General features: G+C 45.0%; 1 protein-coding gene across 5 annotated transcripts in view; it reads right to left on the bottom strand.

Moving 5' to 3' along the window:
• Nucleotides 1-4,939: 4,939 nt before the first annotated feature.
• Nucleotides 4,940-22,131, bottom strand: part of RHOBTB2 (Rho related BTB domain containing 2) — a 47,511-nt gene continuing 30,319 nt past the window's right edge. For 4 of the 5 annotated variants that reach the window (XM_083184847.1, XM_083184850.1, XM_083184851.1 and 1 more), the window contains 9 exons: nucleotides 20,619-20,820; nucleotides 20,291-20,415; nucleotides 18,902-19,087; nucleotides 17,578-18,482; nucleotides 17,291-17,409; nucleotides 15,443-15,593; nucleotides 13,997-14,085; nucleotides 13,450-13,555; nucleotides 4,940-11,937 (listed from right to left, as the gene is read on the bottom strand). In XM_083184847.1, the coding sequence (XP_083040973.1) occupies nucleotides 11,732-11,937; nucleotides 13,450-13,555; nucleotides 13,997-14,085; nucleotides 15,443-15,593; nucleotides 17,291-17,409; nucleotides 17,578-18,482; nucleotides 18,902-19,087; nucleotides 20,291-20,415; nucleotides 20,619-20,820 (2,089 nt within the window). In that variant the 3' untranslated portion in view covers nucleotides 4,940-11,731. The remainder of the gene's footprint in view (nucleotides 11,938-13,449; nucleotides 13,556-13,996; nucleotides 14,086-15,442; nucleotides 15,594-17,290; nucleotides 17,410-17,577; nucleotides 18,483-18,901; nucleotides 19,088-20,290; nucleotides 20,416-20,618; nucleotides 20,821-22,131) is intronic. The other variant, XM_083184848.1, reaches the window with a different exon arrangement.

Raw genomic sequence — 22,131 nt, 5'->3', positions numbered from 1 at the left:
GTTCCCTTATTTTGTAGGAATACACTTCTTGCTGTGGGGCTGGAACACCTTCAACGACATCTTATTCACACAATTGGGAGGATTTTCTAATACCCCATTTACACCGCTGCAAAAACCTGGGTATTTCCCTCGTGGACCTGGGTCAGCAGCAGTGTAAAAGGGGTTAACCAGTGTCAATTTACACAGGACTACTACCCAGGTCCTGACCAGGGTAGAACACGGGCAGGACCTGGGTAGAGGGCAGTGTAAACGGGTACGCCGGGTCATCCGACCCGGCTGCCATTTACAGCAATGGGGGAAGCTCAACCTCTGGACCGCAGCGTCCTGTGGTCAACATGGAGGTTGGGCGGGGGGCGCACACAGCCTCCGCTGCTTTCTGCTGTACTGTGCAGACAGCAGCGGAGGCAGGGAGGTGGTGAATGGATGCCTGTGTGCAGCATTTATTTACCTCGCGGACGGGGGCTGGGGGCAGCCCAGCAGCTTACCTTGGTGCTAGGCTTGCCCCGAGTGCGACGATCGGAGGTCCCGGCGGGTTGATCGGCGGTCCCATCGCTTGGAAATGATGTCATCTCCAAATGCCGCCCCCGTTTACACTGTGGGTAGGCACTGCAGTGTAAACGGTGGAAATCATGGAGCAGAAAGTCATGTAATATAGGATAGTGTTCATTCAACCACTCACGATTGCTATTCTTTTTTCCTGTTGATCTATGCTCTGGTGCTTCTAGCACACTATGGTCTGTCTTTCAGTGTTTGGATATGGACCAGAGTGTGCTAGGAGCTGTAAAAAGGAACTTGAGTGAACACTATATGAAACTGACAAGATGTACATCTAGAGATGTACAGTGCATCAAGAAAGCAGTGATTTCTTAAGTTTTTTATTTTGAATAAATTTGCAAAAATCTAATCACGTTGGGGCATGTAGACTTTTGATGGGAAAAATTTATTTATCCCATTTTGGAATAAGGCTGTAACATAACAAAATGTGGAAAAAGTGAAGCGCTGTGAATACTTTCCGTTTGTACTGTATCGGAATGTTTGTTAGGTACCATATGCACGGCTAGTATAAGGATGTATTTGCCAATGCATTTGTGCCTTTAGGTGGCTACACACTAGAACGATATCAGGCCCGAATGCACAGTTCCGATGGGTCGTGCGATCAATTGTGTGCACATTATGAGGTATATCGGTATGATGCGCGGTACAGCAGGTCGAGAGGTCGATCCTCAGATCATATGCGCTGTACGTATGATCCATCGGCTGTGCTTGTGGTAGTAAGCAGGTTGTATGGCCAGCTTAAGTTCTGACAGGCTCATCTAGTCTGCCCATGTAAACAGTATACCTACTGTACACACTGGGTTAATTTTTTTGTGAAGAAACTATGAACCTACAAGTATATTTTTGGATTGTATGAGAAAACTCCGCACAGTTGGGGCCATAATAGGAATTGAGCCCATGACCTCAGTGCTGTGAGGCAGTATTGCTAACCATTACACTGTCCGTGCTGCCACATGTTTGCTATATCTCCTACTGTACTCACAGGTATGTACAATAACAAGTGACGGTACTTGTGTAGTTTCACGGAGCCAGCATGGAGTCTGAGTCCCCTTGCGGGTCTCGCTTCGCTCGCCCACGCTGCGGGCTCGGTGGCTCGCTGCGCTCGCCACGCTATCTAAAATCAACTCCATGCCAACATGGATAGTGGGGGTATGAACTATCCATGTTGGCATGGAGTTAAGTTAGTTTATTTTAGATAGTTGTGGCGAGAGTAGAACCCGGAAGTAGCCATGCTGGCGCCGTGAAACTACACAAGTACCCAAGTGACTCTGGGCCTAATTCAGTATGGATCACTAAGCTGAGAAAAAGAATGTTGCAGCAATCAAATAGTCGCCCAGAAAATGAAAATGCATTGCAAAACCCAATGTATACGCAAAAATCGGAACATCTAAAGGTGCCCCTACACGGTGCGATGAATTTTAGTACTAGATTGCATTGTATCTAGTACAAAAAGCATACAATGTGCTACACAGCAGCATGCTATTTGTACTAGATACGATGCAATCAAGTACTAAAAGCACGGGCTGCACAGACTTTCTGTGCACTATGTATGGGCACCTTAAGAGTTTTTTTGGTACTTATGTAGTAACTGGGCTGCCGATTTTGAAATCGGGTCCATCGCATCGCATCGCACCCGACCATATCGCATGCGATGCGATGCGATGCGATGGACCCGATTTTTCCATAGGATTCAATGTTAAAATGGACTGAGTCCATTTTAACATAGAATTCAATGGGAAAAGGGATCCTTTTCATACCCCTACTATCCAAGTGGGCATGGAGTTGGATATAAACCTGTGGCGAGCGTAGCGAGCCACCGAGCCCGAAGCGTGGCGAGCGTAGCGAGCCCCGCGAGGGGACACAGAATACCGTCCGCTCGCCACGCTTCGGGCTCGGTGGCTCGCTACGCTCGCCACAGGTTTATATCCAACTCCATGCCCACTTGGATAGTAGGGGTATGAAAAGGACCCCTTTTTCCCATTGAATTCCATGTTAAAATGGACTCAGTCCATTTTAACATTGAATCCTATGGAAAAATCGGGTCATCGCATCGCATCGCATGGTCGTATGCGATGCGATGCGATATCGCATCGCATCTGATTGTATGCCTTAACTTAAGGCATACAATCAAAAAATCGGCAGCCCAGATACTACATAAGTACCGTTTTTTTCCTTCTGTCTAAAGGCGCCCATACACCTGAAAGACATTGCACCCAATCATACAATCTCATTGTAAGATGGTTTGTAAGCAGATTGTGTGCACACAATCATGCAATGCTGGGATTGGAGGATTGGTCCTCTGATCTGACGTGCTGCACGTCAGATCAGTTGGGATTGGGAGCAGATTGCATGTGCTTTTAAGCACATGCAATTTGTCTTTAGATGGCTCATACAACCAGCGTTATTGTGACACTCCCTCCCTGACTAGCAGAGAAGAGAGGTGCAGCTTCCGGGCGGCCCGAGGCAGTGAAGATGCGGGGAGTCGCAGAAGTTTCCAGTGGCAGATGGGAGAGTGGTGGGCGTCCTTTTGCACAATTCTGTCACTACTCTGAAAAGTTTTCAGAGGATTGCTGCATTCGGGCTATTTAATAATGGCATAACACAGCAGATGTGAGCAGATTGGTAGTTGCTGGCAACCTGTAAATTAAAAAAATAAAAAATAAAACAGGATTTTTGGTACTCCTATCCTTTTGATCCTAGTAGGCCAGCCCCCTATTTAAATGAAGCTTTAATCATACAATCATGCAGCAGCTGGATTGTATGACAGATTGTATGACAGATTGTGAGTACATTGTGTGTCCAAAAAACACCAAGGACTGCCAGGGAGTTGAAGGGAAATTGGACACAATCATGATTGTAAGGTCGGTCTTTCTGATGTATGGCCAACTTAATAAGGCTTCCACAAATTCTTCTAAAGGTGCCCATACACGGTGCAATGGCATGATGCGATGCACACTCCCGCAGGCATTGCATCGCACAGTATAAAAAGTATGTGCTGCATGTACTTTTTGTACTCCCCGCGGATCGCTTTACATCGCACGCAAATCTCATGCGTTGTGATGCGATCCAGCCCATAACGCATCGCAACGCAGGCTGCGATATCACAGCGTGTATGGGCACCTTAAAGCAATTGGCTGGAAGTGGACATCGCTGAAGTCAGAGACCCACCCGAAAAACGCCTGAGCACCCCTGAGTTTTGCATGAGGTGGGGAGGGGGGAATATGGGAAAGACCAGTGCACAAGTCTCTAAATATAAAATATGATAGTTATGAATGTATTTTAATCCACAATTACATTGAGACTATAATAAGAGTGCCCCAACAAAAAGAGAGTACTTGCTTCTTTGAAACTGCACACTACCCTGAGTTTTGACAAACACAAAACACCATCACAAAACAATTGCATTGAAGCAGACTGCGTACACACAATTGTTCACAAATTGTGGTATTTTATGGGCAATCAAGGCTGCTGAGAGGGGGGGGGGGGGGGAGCAGGTACAGTTTACCCGGGCCCAGGCCTGTCAGGGGGGCCCGGATCTGGACACACAGTTATTTTTATTATTTGGTTGCTGGGTGCTCTGTGTCTGCTGCCTCCCTGCATGCTGCTGGGGCTGAGATCCAACTCTGGAAGTCAGCATGTAACCAATGACAGAGCATGTACTGTAACTCCATGGCAACGAGCATGTTAACCCCTGGCAAAGCATGTAACCCATGGCAGAGCAGGTTTACTCCATGGCAATGGGCATGTTAACCCCTGGTACAGAATGTTAACCCTGGCAGAGCATGTAACTCCGGGCTGAGCATGTTAACCCCTGGCATCAAGCATGAAACACCTAGCAATGAGCATTTAGGTAAGCGGAACTTACTGTATGTGGCATAAAATGTGTGGTGTAATAGGCATTACAGTGTGTTGCATAATATGTAATTAGCATTATGGTGCATGGAATAACATGGTGTGTAGCATAATGTGTAACGGGCATTATGGCATGCAGTATAATATGTAATGGGTGTGTGGCATGTGTAATAGGAATTACGGTGTCAATTTTTTCGGCGAGCACTGTCCCTGTATATGCTTTGGTAGCAGCGGTATAACAGCAGGTCCACAGACCACGCAACGGCTTGGGAGAGGCACCGCCGGAAGAGTGTGCGGGGAGCTCTGTCCGTGGGGGCCCCGGGAAATTGTTTTACCGGGGCCCAGGATTTCTATTGCCTGCCCTGTGGGCAATGCGGATGCTGCAGACGCCCAGTCGTTCCTTAATAGACTGGACGGCATTTTCTCAACTTAGAGATCCATGGTGAATTAGGCTTCTGTCATGGTTTTTCGTTTCGTGACCTTTCATGTGCACACTGTATACAGATGTACTGAACATGGACACAAGCCAACGTGGTTTCAAAGTTTTATTACAAAAATGAAACATGAATTTTCCATAAACAGAATTATCAGTACAAGTAGCCCAAAATATATAGAAAGCAGCATCCCACTGAATATAGCAGCCTTAGACCCATGGGGAGTTATATACACAATGACACCAATACACAGCTATACTGTTAACATACACCCTCAGCTTCATTTTCCAAACACTGAACCTTATTCAGAGCTGGATGCTTATGACATCACATAATGCGGCTAGTGAGAAGTCACGCCTCTGTGACCATTTCTGACCAGACCACATACATGAGGTGCAACCAATTCTGTATGTAGCAAGTGTGGCTCCCTCCACATGCAAGTACCAGGAGCCGGTGTGCTGGAGAAGCGACAGGGGGCGGTCTGACAGTGAACACAAAGGAAGCTATAAATCACAGTACCCAGTACATACACATTACAGTAAGTAGCCATGTTGGTTGCTAATCGAACAAGACATAAAAATGACATTATCATTTATTTTTAAAGTCAACATTAATAAACATATGGTCAGCTGTTCCCTTCCCAAATGGAGTAGAAAACATACTTTATTTATGTACAAGGAGAATTCAGTGCAATGTAATCTTGATGAATATGACTAACGTAAGCGATAAATCAGACTTATTCTGCGGCCATTATTATCCGCATGTCCTGTCCCTGCAAACAGACACATACAGTATATGGATTTTGGCTGAACCCTGACACCTACTTACTGTACTTTGGCTGCAACTACTCACCCCCATCTCTTCTTATACTGTACACAGAGCAAGTTGTGAACAAAAAAGCCGCAACATGCAGTTACAGTACGCCCAACTCAGAATGAGTCCGGTATACAGACCTGCGCATGCTGACAGGACATGTCTATAGAGTCAAGAGATTTCAATCAAGTGGAATCTATCAAAGATGGTCATATCCAATATATGCAGGGGAGTCACAAGGTTTTTTAGGATGGGGGAGCCAAGATATAATTTTGGCGCCTCTAAAATGTCCTGTTACCTGCTGCACCACCTACCAGATGACAGATATATTTATAAATCTACATTGTCAGTGCCGCGAGGGGGAGGGTGGCAGCAGGGGAAGGGTAAGATGGGAGGGACATATGAAGTGGGAGGTATTAGGGGTGTAGAGCCAGCCTACAGCAAGTAGTCACACATTGTAGGGGCTAGAGCTGGGTCCAGGGAGAGGTAGGGCCATTCAGGCTGGGGGAGAGGGCTGTGGTCGAGGGAGGAGTTGGAGCAGCCAAAAAGTGGATTATCTCCATCATGACATTGCGACCCAATACATTGGCGCCTCTCAATTGTAGCTAGGGGTGGGGGGGGGGGGGGGGGGTCCAAGACAAATTCTTATCTACCCTGCTATGAATAATGTAACAATATTTCCACTATATGATGTTGAAAAGCCACAAAACAGTATTAAAGGTCATACTCTTGAAAACTAGTTTTAGGGAGATTATAGTTGGTATTATATTCCGGCACGCAAAACACAGCATGCCGTTAAAGGGGTGTGTCCTGCACCAAAGGACATGTCTACCTCCTCCTATGGGCATATCTATGGTCACTCAGGGGGGTGTCCTGCACCAAAGGGCATGTTTAGATCCTCCTGTGGGTATATCTCTGGTCACTCAGGGGTGTGTTCTACAGCAAAAGCAAAGCTCCTCCTATGGGCGTACCTATGGCCACTCATAGGCGTGTCCTGTAACAAATAGCATGTGTAGCCTAGCTCCTCATATGGTCGTATCTATGGCCAATCGGGGGTGTCCTGCAATGATGGGCATGTCTAGCTCCGCCTATGGCCACTCAGGGGAGTGTCCTGCAATGAAGGGCATGTCTAGCTCCGCCTATGGCCGTATCTATGGCCACTCAGGGGGGTGTCCTGCAGTGGTAGGAGATAAATAACGTACAAAGTGCATCTTGCTATCTGAGGGGGTTGTGTATTGGTGGTATGTTAAGTGACAAAAAAATAGCTAATTTTATTGATCACTGGCGTTATGTCCAAGTCCAAATGAGCCCCAGTATATTCCAGCCTACACATACAGGGACTATCCTAGCCTATATACAGAGGGGGCAGTGCTAGCCTATAGATAAGTTGCAGGTAGAACCACAGTCATACAGTCACCGGGCATACAGTTCCACCCCTAGTAGCACGGCCTTCCCATGCTGGACCACCAGCAGAGATTACAGCTGACTGACATGCTGCTCCACCTGCTTGGTCGGGATCATAGAAATATCCACATCCCACCAACAGTATACCTGGACTTCGATTTGCGTTGGACTTGCGGAGAATCTGGGTATGTGTCCTGGGCAGTGGGCGTATGGTAGCTAACCATGCAAAATTTGTACGTGACCAGTGATACCCAGTACCTACACACTAATATATATATGCTGTCTGCTGGATACCCCTCAAGTCCTCTCAGTAAGATACATAAATACCTACCTCCCTGCACCAACACCTCCCACTCACTCATATACCCCAGCTGCCTCCATCTGAGGACAGACACCTCCCTCCCGGGAAATGTCAGGCTGCTGGTTGTTAACGTCCTGCAGGACGGGGCACCTTATCTCCCTGTCAGCTGCTATTCCCCACCCCTGTCCCATCTGTACTTGCGCATGCCCAGCCTGGATTCCTGATGGGGCATTAGGGAATGCGGGGGATTAGTTTACCTTTGGGGGGCAGCGTGAGAATCCAAATGGAACTGGAAGGCTCCCACAGAATTTGGGAGTGTAGGAAACTATGATTTACAGTAGGATTTGACAGGGTGGCAGGGTTGGACTGGCCCACAGGGGTACAGGGGGGGGGGGGGCAATGGACCCAACTTCCTCTTCTATGGATCAGGTGCCACACTGTGGATATGAATTATACATATGTTTCATTACACTGCACAGAACTACAGTGTATACTCTGCAGTGCATTGCTGCTAGTAATCTGGTAGATTGTCATGCATGCCCTAGCTGTATATGCACTCTATAATGACTTCTAGGCAATTGTATCTGACTGATGGCAGTGTATATGGATAACGTTATCAACCTGACGTTACCCAGTATTAAAAATATATGTATTTTCACCTCTGTAATAAAATATTTATTAAATAGATTAAATAGAGTAATATGACTTGCACTACCCTTTACCTTTTAAAATGATTTACTAGTTTTTTCTTGCTGCATGCTTCCATAATTAGCAGAATGCCTGCTACATTCAAGTCATTAGGGCTGTATATATACAGCATAGTGTCCTTAAGCAGCCAGATTAGATGCTACAGCAAGTATTAATTTAAATATTAGCAACATAATGAAACTATCAGTGCCCAGGTTCATACGTGTCCTTTATCTCAGCAACACGTATAGTAGTCAGCAACCAATGAGATTGTAGAACTGTTACTAGTTCAGTGCTGCCACCCAGCTGCATACAGGATTGCTGTTCCCATATTGCATTCCACCTAAACATAGTACAGCACTTTGTGGTTTAGTGAATGTATAGAAATATTAACATTTACAGTATTATATTGTGCCCGGAAATATAACTGAAGTTTTCACTGGATCGGATGTGGATATATAGTAGTTTAGTGTTAATTTTGCAGGTGACAGCTGAAGAATAAAATGAAGGCCTAATTTGACCGTATTCAATATAAAATTCTTCTACTGACATATAAAGCTATTAACCATACTGCACCAACATATATCTCTTTACTTATCTCAAAATATCTCTGCACAAGATCTGCGTCTCTCTTCTGCACGGATCACTAGCATCCATTCACTATTACAGGACTTTCATCGGGCTGCTCCCATCCTATGGAATGCCCATCCACGCACAATAAGACTCTCCACTAGCCTACAAACTTTCAAGCGTTCCCTGAAAACTCACCTCTTCAGGCAAGCCTATCATATTAAGGTACTGCCCACACAACCCTTAGAGAGGGGGATGGGGGACTGCAAATGGCTGCGCCACTGTGACTTACTGATGGAACCATTACTTTATGTACATTGTTGGAGAAAATATTGTCCAACCATGAGCGCTACCCCTAGTTTTCTTAAGGTAATATTTATGTACATTGTGCTACAGCACCAGCTGGGCAGCCTAAAGCCAAAGTCTCCAGATCCTACATGCCAGCTGTATACCCGTTGTTACATGCACATGAGCAGTATGACTGGCGGGTCCCTGAGTGCCCATACATGGGTGTTTAGCAGCATTACAAGGGGAGCTACATGTGTATCAGCCTAGGGCACCTGGAACCTTAAATCAGGCCCTGCCTATCACAGGCAATGGAAAGAACACCCCACTGCACAGTAATACCCTCCTCCAGCATTTCACACAATCTTCTCCGTATTAGACAGATCAGCTTACAACATCGTGTGGATGGAGGTTTCCAAGCACATTCAGATCTATGCTTAGAGAGGTGCTGATATTGTGTAAAGATTCCACAAGCAGGATGTCACTCTCTAACCTAGGTGGGGAATAGGAACCTGGAAGATTAAATATCCATTTTTATAAAGAGGCTCCTAGCATGGAGGTGATGTATTTAGCAGAGTGGCAGGTGGCTACATATGGGATCCAGAGGATTCCCGAACAGCAGGAACAATCGGAACAGCTGTGGTGCCTGACGCACTCAATGTTCCCCAACCAAGGTAAATTCTATTTTAATGTCTTTGGACCGGCCCTTATTACGTACATCCATACTCTGCATCTACTAAGAGGCCCACTTATTCATATGTACAGGTATTTACATAGATATGCACCTATGATAGGAGTGCACAAAACCCTGTATTTCTCAGCATGTATGTGCACAGACTAATGTAGTGTACACACCGTGTGATTCTGACTAACTTACTATATTCGGTATCGATACGTTGGTATACTGACCGTCAGAATCCTGACGGTCAGGCCGCTATACCACACCTGTAAATTTCCCCCCACTGGCACAGATATCCCATTATAAAGCAGGATGCACAGTTATCAGAGGGAGGGGAAGAACAGTGATCAGAATTCTGGGTTCTCACGTTTTTGGCAATATTTATGTTCAGTGTCAAGGATATAAAGCAAGAGGATGAAAAGGATTTTAGACCCACTAGTAGCCCAATCTTTGATAAAGTTCTTTGATTGAATCCCCTGGGCCAGCAGATGCACATGTATCCAGCATTGGAACACACTGCAATAAAAACTATTCTATTGTCTTACAATTTCTTGTTCATTTTTTTTCCAGATGTTTATTTATTTGGACCAGGTGGAAAGAGAATGATAGGCTACAGTAGCGATATGATGGCGGGATGGTGGGGCTTGCATTGGTAAGGCATTTTACCTATAGACACCAGATATTGTACAAGAACCTGGATATGATTTGTCATTTCACAGTAATATTTAGGAGTTTCAGGCAAAACAGTTGTACACGTTCACTGAGAATGACAGTACGAGACCCAAACACACGCGATTATCTTGCGCGCACACATAGCTGCCGGATAGATTGGAGACATGGTACCAAGTCTCAGTCCAGTGCAGAGATCTGCTGGATAGAGGTTACAGAGACACGGTGCCATGTCTCAGCCCATGCAGCAATCTGCTTGATAGAGGTTACAGAGACATGGTGCCATGTCTCAGCCCATGCAGAGATCTGCTGGATAGATTGGAGACATGGTACCATGTCTCAGCCCATGCAGCAATCTGCTTGATAGAGGTTACAGAGACACGGTACCATGTCTCAGCCCAGTGCAGAGATCTGCTGGATAGAGGTTACAAAGACACGGTTCCATGTCTCTGCCCAGGCAGAGATCTGCTGGATAGAGGTTACAGAGACACGGTGCCATGTCTCAGCCCATGCAGAGATCTGCTGGATAGAGGTTACAGAGACACGGTGCCATGTCTCAGCCCATGCAGAGATCTGCTGGATAGATTGGAGACATGGTACCAAGTCTCAGTCCAGTGCAGAGATCTGCTGGATAGAGGTTACAGAGACACGGTGCCATGTCTCAGCCCATGCAGAGATCTGCTGGATAGAGGATTTTTAACACGGTGCCATGTCTCAGCCCATGCAGAGATCTGCTGGATAGAGGTTACAGAGACACGGTGCCATGTCTCAGCCCACGCAGAGATCTGCTGGATAGATTTTACAGAGACACGGTACCATGTCTCAGTCCAGTGCAGAGATATGCTGGATAGAGGTTACAGAGACACAGTGCCATGTCTCAGCCCAGTGCAAAGATCTGCTGGATAGAGGTTATAAGGACACAGTACCATGTCTCAGCCCAGTGCAGAGATCTGCTGGATAGAGGTTACAGAGATACAGTACCATGTCTCAGCCCAGTGCAGAGATCTGCTGGATAGAGGTTATAGAGATACAGTACCATGTCTCAGCCCAGTGCAAATATCTGCTGGATAGAGGTTATAGAGATACAGTACCATGTCTCAGCCCAGTGCAGAGATCTGCTGGATAGAAGTTACAAAGACACGGTACCATGTCTCAGCCCAGTGCAGAGATCTGCTGGATAGAAGTTACAAAGACACGGTACCATGTCTCAGCCTAGTGCAGAGATCTGCTGGATAGAGGTTATAGAGATACAGTACCATGTCTCAGCCCAGTGCAGAGATCTGCTGGATAGAGGTTATGGAAACACAGTACCATGTCTCAGCCAAGTGCAGAGATCTGCTGGACAGAGGTTATGGAAACACGATATCATGTCTCAGCCCAGTGCAGAGATCTGCTGGATAGAGGTTATACGGACACAGTACCATGTCTCAGCCCAGTGCAGAGATCTGCTGGACAGAGGTTATGAAGACGCAGTACCATGTCTCAGCCCAGTGCAGAGGAGGGGGTAGCAGAGGATGTAGAAGAACTCGCACTGGAGTTGTTCCAGAACAGCCAGCGTCTTTTGGGCTGTCTCTTCTTTTGCAGGGCTGTCTCTTTCTCACGTTCCCTCTGTGCTCTCTGGAAGTGATCCTCTTCCTTTAGGTACCAGACAGGCGGCCATCGCTGGGCCTCCAGCGTCTGCTGATTCTCTGCAAGAAATAATAGCCTTAGTTCAGGAAGTCTATGTAAAGACTAGAAAGAAATGTTTCCTATGCTTAGGCCAGTGCTTCCCAAACTGTGTGCCGTGACACCCTAGGGTGCCTCAGGCCACTCGCAAGGTTGCCTTGGGTTGATGGTCCAGAATCAATTAAAATTCTTTATGATTATTTTCATAGATAGAACCAAAGCATGCTGACGCCAATCATAAAATATGTGGACAAACGGAAGATAAATCTGTGTATTGCCACATAACAGAACCTAAAGGTGACATATAAACTCAATTTACTTCACTTCATTTTCTATTAACAACAAACTCTTGACCTAGGGGCACTGTGAAAGAAAACCCTAATACTCTAAGGGGCCGCGATTCAAAAAAGTTTTAGAACACCTGGCTTAGGCACTGTAATGCAACTGGTGTGTAGGAAGATCCGGAGATATGTAGAATCATACATGGAAACCTACAGCATCCAAACTTATGTGAAGCTACTAGTCCCAGCATAATTCTGGATGGCAGGAAACTCTAGGGGCAGTATTCAATGAGGCCAATTCGACATGTTTTATGGCGAATTTGTGCTATTTTCGTGTTGGAAGGTGATTTTTTTGTGTCAGAAAGTGAATCACCCTATTCAACGTGCACTTTTCGCCGTCTTTCTAAGTGATTTTCGCCGTGTGTCGCCGTGTAGCAAATCGCCATTTTTTTCATGGTGAAGTGGAATGTGAACTTTTAAAATAAAGGTTTTTTTTTTTACATTTGGTGTCAAAAAATCAGGAATTTTATTCTGTGAATGGGCATGTTATTTTTATTCATGTGCTTATAGCACATGAATATATATTTAATTTAAAAAAGTATTTTTTTTTCTTTACACATAACAGCCAGCAGGGGGCCGGGAGCCGCTCATTAGATATTCATATATTCACTGCTCTCGATCATTACATATGCACGATCAGGAGCAGTGAATACCTGGTCCCCTGCTGGCTCTCCCTGGGGGCAGCTTGTGCTGCCTGGGTCCCGGGGAGCCCTCCTCCCCTCCACATACGTTCTGGGGCAGGCAGGGAGACTTTCATCTCCCTGCCTGCCGCCGTCCCCCGGCTCCCTGCAGGACGCCGCAGGGGTTAAGATTTGCCGTCAGGGGCAGCGAGCCTCTGCAACGTTGAATACGGGGATAGCAGGGGACAGCGAGGTTCCGGAACACGGCGCTGCACACCGTGATTATCTTCATTGAATACTGCCCTAGAAGTTGTATTCTTACAACAGCTGAAGGTTGAAATCAGGCATGTCCAAACTAGCTGGCCCCCCAGCTGTTGTGAAACTACAAGTCCCATCATGCCTTGCCACAGTTTTGCTATTAGGGAATTCGAAAGCTATGGCAAGGCATGCTGGGATGTTTAGTTTCACAACAGCTGGAGGGCCACAGTTTGGACATGCCTGGTCTAAAGCATTGTGTATAGGGCATGTGATCTGCCAGCGCTTTACGGTTAGCGTAATGTCTGCTGCCTCTCACCTGCTGACACCAGCTTGATGTCTCGGGGGAATTTCCGGCACACGCGGTTGTAGTTTGTAGAGATGTGGTGTAAACACCAGGCAGCCAGCTGCTGGGCTCCGTGGAACTGAGAAACACACAGCAATGGATGAGGAACTATATTTAGTACTAGACCCAGAATCTAGGCTCTATTAGCTGAGTCTAGGGACAACGGCACAGGGACCGAGAGAGGCACAGAATTAGGACAGACAACCGGCATCTTTAAATAAATGTCTAGGTGTCTGAGCCCAGATTATGGAGTCTAGAGGGAGGAACAGCTTGAAAACTACATACAGACATCGAGGGGTACATTTACTAAGATGGGAGTTTTATTAAAGATCAACTATTTACAGATACTATCTATTATCTGATTGGTTGCTATGAGTAACATCCCATCATCAATAGAACTCCCATATTAGTAAATTGACCCCTCAGGGTCTAGGAAATCCGATGTAAGTGGAGGAAGATGGAACATGTAATAAGACAACACGGTCAGATCAGATGATGCGGGATAAGTAAGGACACTTACCTGAGCAGCCTCCAGTAACATCAGAGCCTCGCCATCTATATCCTTATTATTGAGAGTAGCATCCATCATGACGGCCACTGTGTGTTTCTCTGGAACAGCAGAGTGAGGGGAGGATACAGATGTAATAGTCATACAGCCACTGACTGACAGCAATACCATACATTTGTGTTGCAGAAACATGGAGACATTACATGAAGTGGAGAATATATTATTTTATACTGGGTGAGTGATGAGCATGGGGTCTTCCACGTAAATTACCTCCCTCTTTAAGCTCATATGTCAGGGCCTGTACGTCAGGGCCAGAAAGTATAACCTGCCATGTAATTGAGCTGCACGGACTCCTCGGCAGGAATAGTGACCTGTTTAAGGTTGCAGAGAGCCAGCATAATTCTTATGATGTATTGCTGTGTCCTGCACGGTAACACGTGTCCCGTGTGTCCTGCTGCAGATGCTACTGCGGCTCTAGAGATAAATGTATCACCAGACCTGTCTTGCTGATGAGGAATGTTACCATAGGCCACAGCCCCCGGTACATCTCCAGGGACCGGGAATACACGTCATGTGGTCACATGCAGACTGCATTATACTAGTTTTCCAAGAGCATTACATTTATTTTGCTATTATAATAAACTAGTTAAAAGCCCATCAAAATGATAGGTTCTGCAATGTACTTTCACTTTGAGCAGTGACAGTTTTGACTTTCACTTTGAGCTGTGACAGTTTTTAGGCCACAAACTTTCCACCCCACCCCCAGTCCCGATCTGCTCCTACCTCCAATCTATGGACCTTATTCTGGTTCACTCGCAAAGGCAAATTCCTTCTCAAATGGACAAAACCATTAGCACTGCAGGTGGGGCAGATGTAACTTGACTCAGAGAGAATTAGATTTGGGTGGGGTTTTACTTCAAAGTGAGATCTATACTGCAGTGTAAAAATATAGCAGCCAGTATTTTCCCTGCACAGAAACAAAATAACTCACCCAAATCTAATTCTCTCTGCACATGTTACATCTGCCCCCCTGCAGTGCACATGGTTTTGATCATTTGAGAAGGAATTTGCCTTTGCGAGTGAACCAGAATAAGGGCCTATATCTTCAGAGACCCTCTCTCCATATCCAGCAAGTTTGAAACAGATCAAGGTCCTTGCAAAAATTGCTTTCACTTTGGTCTGTAAAGTGGCCCCTAGTGGTCACTGGCGGTACTTCACCTCATATACCTTTTATATAGATATGGACAGATGCATTATATACGCCTAGTTCATGAATCAGCCGGTGACTTAGGTAAAGCTACTGGGTAAGATGTTCTTAGTGTAAATCTAGGAGAAAGCTCCGTTATGAGACGTCAACTTTGGCATCAAAGAAGCCATAATACTCAGGTCTGTTTAGGAGTATAACGCAGGTTACCTATTCCAATGATAACAGTAATTACAATACAGCAGAACGGTTACCTGTCAGTGCCACCAGGTGTGGTAGGCAAAGCCTGTTTGCCAGAATAATAAGATCCAATGAGTCAAGGTGAGGTCCGGCAGTGAACTGTCCTGTGTACAGATACTCCAGCACTGCGCGCATGCTGCCCCTAGTGGTGTAAGGAACTACAACCTGCAATCAGATGACAACCAAGTTAATATGGAGTTATTGCAATACACAGCATGAGGCTTTGTCAGCAGAAGGGTTAGACATAAAGCATCAGCACTCACTTAACAAGTGCTTTATCATTCCATCTACCTTTGTGATTGTCACCCATATCTATGGCACTAGTTAGTTGTGTTTTTTACATGGCACATGGCTAAGGCGAAGTGTCTGATATCTACATGATACTAATACATTTGTGAAAAGCCCACTAGATACATTGCTTCCGCTGTATTAAACCCAAATGGCAAAGAAAACCCAAATGTTTAAAAAATTTATATGTAGCCCAAAGCTACATATAAAGATTCTGGCAGGCACACTCACGGATTGTAACCTGTGTAGGCAGCCATCATAATGAGGCCCCCTAATGTTTGTAGATGTGTGGTTCGGTTCTCCAGAAATAGGAATCCACCCCGATTTTGTACATCTGAACGAACCAAACCAAAACCCGGTCCAGAGCTCCAAAGGAGATCTGCTCCAAACCGGGTCCAAGTTCAGATTTTCCAGTGGTTCGGAATTCGTATGTTAAATCTAAATTTTGGGGTTTGCATTGCAAAAATGACATGATTTAAGCTGCTCTTGTCATTCTTTTAAAAAATGATTATTGAGAATCCGAACCAAAATACATGAGGGCGGTTTTGCCAAAACCAAACATGATGAGTTAAAACCAAAACCAAGAAACTCCAAGTTTTAGAAATATCAATGCTCAGCTGACTTAATTTGCACCTGAGTGATATTGATCTATATATATATATATATATATATATATATATATATATATATATATATATATATATAATGAAAAAAGGCAAGATGGCACTCACTTGTAGGGAGCTCAGTCGGTGCAGGGTCCAGAAATGTTACTATAGAATCACACTCACCCCATCCACAGCAGCAAACGGAGCAAGATAAACGGATCAGCACTCAGTAATTGGTGAAGAAAGTAAAGTGTATTTACATTACACGCATGTTATAACAAACAGTGCAGACAGCTGTCCCAACAGCTGTTTCAACCAGGGTGTCCCCTGATGAAAACCGGGACACCCTGGTTGAAACAGCTGTTGGGACAGCTGTCTGCACTGTTTGTTATAACATGCGTGTAATGTAAATACACTTTACTTTCTTCACCAATTACTGAGTGCTGATCCGTTTATCTTGCTCCGTTTGCTACTGTGGATGGGGTGAGTGTGATTCTATATATATATATATATATATATAAAATATGGATATCCATAAAACCTGTCCTGCTAGGGTACCTTGAGGAATGAGTTTGGTAAGCAATGCAAGATGGAAATAATCCTGAGTAACCTGTTTCCAAGCTAATGGAACCCCAATTTAGCATTCCAAGCCCAAAATGCTCCGTGTGTGGGCACCTTGTACACTGGATTGGTGGTCTATGACCAAATCAAATTATTTATTGTCAATGTAATAAACAAAACCAGTGCTTGTGGCTTCCTATCATAACATATGTGGACAAACAGAAGTGAATCCTGCTGTCCCTCACCACATAACTGACCCTAAGGATTAGATATAAACAGGTGTTTTTTTTTCGGCCTAGGGATGGCATGATACTTTCAAAAATGTTGGGAACCGTTACTGTATACACATCCGCCTTAGCTGATTTTTCAAGGTCAGGTTTTTTTAGACCCTACTCCGAAGTCCCTCACCTCAGTGGTGCTGCTCTCCAGAAAGGGGCCACCAAACATAGCGGCCATCCAGTCACAGCCAGAGATGAGCAGTGGCTTATGTGCCTTAATACTCCCATCATCCAACACAAATGTGACATCTAAAGAAGAAAGGAAAAGGAATGGGAGAGAGAGAGAAAAGAAACAGCTGTTGAACAACAATGCCGGCACATTTGGAATATTTAGCCCCTTCCTTTATATGCAAATATGGTTTATCATTTATATTTATACGTTTCAACCATATTCGCCACAAAGCAAGTTGTCCTCACCAGAGAAGATCCCCTTTGTCAGGCATTCCTTGATACGATTACTCCTTCTGACATGGAAAGCTCTGGTGATCTCTTGGTTCATGAAGGCCTCTCGATTGAGAATATTTGCTACCATCATACGTAAATCAAACACTTCCAGGAGTTCTGCAATGTGGGCCACCTCCATCAGCTCAGGCTCCCTTTCATCCAGTCTTCCAGTGTACAGATATTTCAGCACAGCCCTGAATGGTCCCGACCTCACTGAGCTGTCCATCTTGACCACTGTGACCCTCCTGGCTCTGTAGCCGGGGAGCTCCTCTAGAACTCCACTTCTGATGCTCTCAAAAGCCCTACTCCATCCTGACAAGTCTCGGTCCACTTCCCTACCCAATGTGCCATCACTGGCTGAGGTTCGCAGTCCACCTCCCTCCGTTTCCCCAGAGCTTTCACAAGCATCAAAGCTGGAGGCACGCAGCAGAGGGTCCCTGACTTGGGAAGGTGAATCTCCATCCTCCAGGAGGAAAAGGTCACAGAATTTGGAGGAGGCAGTAGAGAGGTAAATGCGGTGGGCATAAATTCTAATCCTTTCTTGGACCACTAGCACAACATCTGCACAAGAAGGCTCTTCTAATAGATGTCCAGGATGATCGTCACTCTGTGCCGGGGGATCAGGGACTATAATAACAGGTGGAGGAGGTCGAGGTGGGAGGAATGGGGCCTGTGGTAGAGGTTTACGCACACTTCGCAAATGTGACTTCCAAAACTGTAGGTGCCGGCGAGATATCAGTGCTGAGCGTATGGCATTATCAAAAACCTCCTTAATACCACATTGTGCCACCACACTGGTCTCATAGTATGGGATTCCAAGTTCTTTGGCTACCTCACGACCTTTCTCAGGTGGCAAAATCTCCTGTGCGCGGATTGGCCTGAGGGAAAGGAAAATCTGTTACCAGAACAAATTAAGAAGTAACTGATCAGAACTATTGTTAATGGCGTGAGCCATCAGATTTTAATTGGGATGCAGTTGTTTTATTTTTTATTACATCTCAAGTGAATCAAAAATAGCCGGACATTTCCGTACTCTGTAGGGTTAAAAAAACATCTTAGAGTATACTAATACAAATGTAGAACCTTGGGGGCAATCAATCAAACTAAAGCTCATTAGACATGTCTGGATTATAGCGTCTTGTCAATACTTCTGTTCGTTGATGCACAAATACAGTATGCATGTCCTCTAAATCTTTGATAACTGAGGTCAACCTGCAGCATTCCGTAAATGGCTAATGACAATTACAAAGCTTTTAAAGTTACTGGAAATGAGCAGACTAAAAACTGTAAAGACAACCTGGCTAGAGGGCGTCGTGCACGGTTCACAGCCTCCAGATCGGCGTAGCGTAGGTCCAACTGGCATCCAACCAATATAACCGGTGCACGAGGGCAGAAGTGCTTGATCTCTGGGTACCACATAGTCTGGACATGCTGGAGGGAGTTTGGGTGAGCGATTGAAAAACAGAGAACAACCACGTCTGACCTAGAAAAGGGAAGACACGTAAAATACTATAAGCATAGAGGGAGTAAGAGGTTGGGTGTGGTACAATTCACCAACAGTCGGTATTCCGACAGTCATTACTCAGACGTCGGAATCCCGACTGCACAGCGGGGGGGGAGAGCAATGAAGCCCCCCACCTATTTTATTCTCCCTCTATGGGGGTCGTGGACCCCCACGAGGGAGCAGTCGGGATTCCGACGTCGGAGTAATGACTGTCAGAATCCCGACTGTCGGGGAGCCGTCCGGCACCCGAGAGGTTACAAATGTACTAAAGGGGAAAAAAAACATTCTGAGGAGAAAATCTGAGAAAGAGAAGGAAGAAAAAAAACAAGTAATGAGGGGTAAATAAATAATTAATGCATTGAAAGGAATGAGGGTAATGAGAGAGGCAGTGAAAAGGGCACAAGAAGGGAAATATTTGTTAAATAAATAAAATGCATTAATGAAGGTTCTGAATAATTTAATTAAAAGTCCATAAACATTAAAATTACAGCCCTTACAATCCAGGGGGATACGGTCATTGGGTCACCAGCAAGTAGGTCGACAAGAATTAGGTCGACACCATTAGGTCGACATGCATTAAGGTCGACATGTAGGAAGGTCGACATGACTTCAGGTTCACATGGGTTAGGTTGACAGGGTCATTAGGTCGACATGGGGAAGGTTGACAGTCAAAAGGTCGACATGGGGTTTTTTTACTACTTTTTTTTTAGAGCCAACATGTGCCGACAGGCGGTATTTCATACCACACCATCCACTAGGGCTTGGAGGGAGAATAACATAGTGTGCTGAGGGTAGCGAGGCACCGTGCCCGAAGCATGGCGAGCGTAGCCATGCTTTTAGTGTTTATGTTGACTGTGTCAACATTCGGATAAAAAAAAAAACTGAAAGAAAAAAACCCATGTCAACTTTTTCAATGTCAACCTAATGACCCTGTCGACCTTCCTGCATGTCGACCTTCCTGCATGTCGACCTGATACTTATCGACCTACTTGCTGGTGACCATACCCAATCCAGGCATTTTAGATAAATACCTTTTATTAAAGGTTTTACCTTTGATACAGAATGTCACATCACAAATGTCCAGCAATGTGTGTGTCATTTCCACCATTTTAACACATTCCCTTCATGCATAATAAGAGTATATGAGCGTTTTCTAAATACTAAATAATTCTGCAATCTAACCTTCCATAAGCAAACCGCCTGTCTTTATGGTGGTCACCAAATGTATCCCACAGCCTTAGGGAGACACTAACATCATCAACAACATCCCGGGATCGCTCTAGAACCTGAAACAGGGAAAACACAATCTGAGGAGGAACCACAAAACAAAGAGTCAACGTTAACAATAAATAAAATACAAATGTAATGGATACAATACATCATTTCCTGTATTAATACAGTCACAAAAGTTATCATACTCATTGACATAAATTTGCTTATGTAAGTGAATCAAATCTTTACCCACAATTTCCTACTGGACACGGCTGTGTACACCTAAACAGACACTCACCTCTTGGCACACACGGTACTGATCTATAGCCCATACAGTTGGCACGTGCGTGGCAAGGAGCTGATACTGTGTCAAAGTGGCATTACAAGCTCTTGCGCAGATCAGACGCGTTTTACCAACAGCATTGTCTCCAACCACCACGCATTTTATCGTCTCAACGTTGGGACGCTCATAATCCATATCAGTGTCCAGCAGCTGGGATCTACAGGTGGGGGAGAAGAGAGAAATCAAATTGAGGGGCGATGTCAGTGAAGTCAATTTGATAGAGACTAGGAAACTTTTCTACTAGTAGTTATCCAATTGTACACAACTAAGGCCCTTATTCAGATCTGATCGTAGTACAAATTTGTTTGGAAAATGGGCAAAACCATGTGCACTGCAGGTGGGGCAGATGTAACATGTGCAGAGAGAGTAACATTTGGATAGAGTTTGTTGAAACTGAAATTACAGTGTAAAATTAATGCAGCCATTTTTTACCCTGCACAGAAACAAAATAACTCACACAAATTTAACTCTCTCTGCACATGTTACATCTGCCCCACCTGCAGTGCACATGGTTTTCCAAACAAATTTGTACTGCGTTCAGATCTGAATAAAGGCCAAGTATTAGGATATTCACATCAGAACACCAAAAGCCATGTATTAATGGACACAGCATTCCATACACATACTGGTGGCTAGCATTTTGTGACCTGAATCCATATTTGTCAGCATACAACAGTTCTGGAGAGGATGATGCTCAATGATGTCACTGGTAGGTAGTGAACAAATGAAACTGTATTTTCTTGACTATCAATGACTCCCACAAAAGGGCTTCCTCCACTGGGTCTCATTCAAAAAGTGCACCGTAACTGAGGCACAGCGCGGTATGATCTGATATGTGCAGGTGCAACCAGTTTTGCCACAAAATATCTGGGTTTGCGTAGTAAGAGGGCAGAGTTTGTAAATTAGCAAAAGTCTGCAGTAGGTGGAAGTTTGGGGAGTGGGGGTATTTCTTGTTCAGAACAAAGGGGGGTATTTTTTTTGGGGGGTGGAGGGTAACAGCATCGCTGACGCCCTAGCGTGGTTTTGCCTCTTCGGATATTACCACAATCCCACAATTTTACAGTAGGGAACTTCTGGCTAGTGTATACGGCAATCCGTATATGTGCTGAGAGAACCCCCTGGGTGCACCAGGGCAATACACAGTGTGCTGAGTGAATGAGGAATCAGCACACAATAACACTTTCTGATCCGCAGTGTAACTAAGATAATGCAGCTGCGAGCATTAAGTTTTGCCCTGGGAGCCTGAGAATGACTGCAATGCCATGTCAACAAAAAACACTCAGTACCTATCAATACACTGTGATATGCCTACTGATGGGGTGCAAACCACACATACATGTGTGTGTATATATGTGTATATATATATATATATATATATATATGTGAGCACAATGTTATTAGATGTAATATAGACACCTCCACAGTTATGGGTATCCGGTCGATTGGACAAAAGGCCATTAGCATATGT

This window comes from Crinia signifera, chromosome 4, assembly GCF_055691185.1.
Source record: "Crinia signifera chromosome 4, ASM5569118v1, whole genome shotgun sequence".
NCBI lineage: Eukaryota > Metazoa > Chordata > Amphibia > Anura > Myobatrachidae > Crinia > Crinia signifera.
This window is presented reverse-complemented; position numbering and strand designations above follow the sequence as displayed.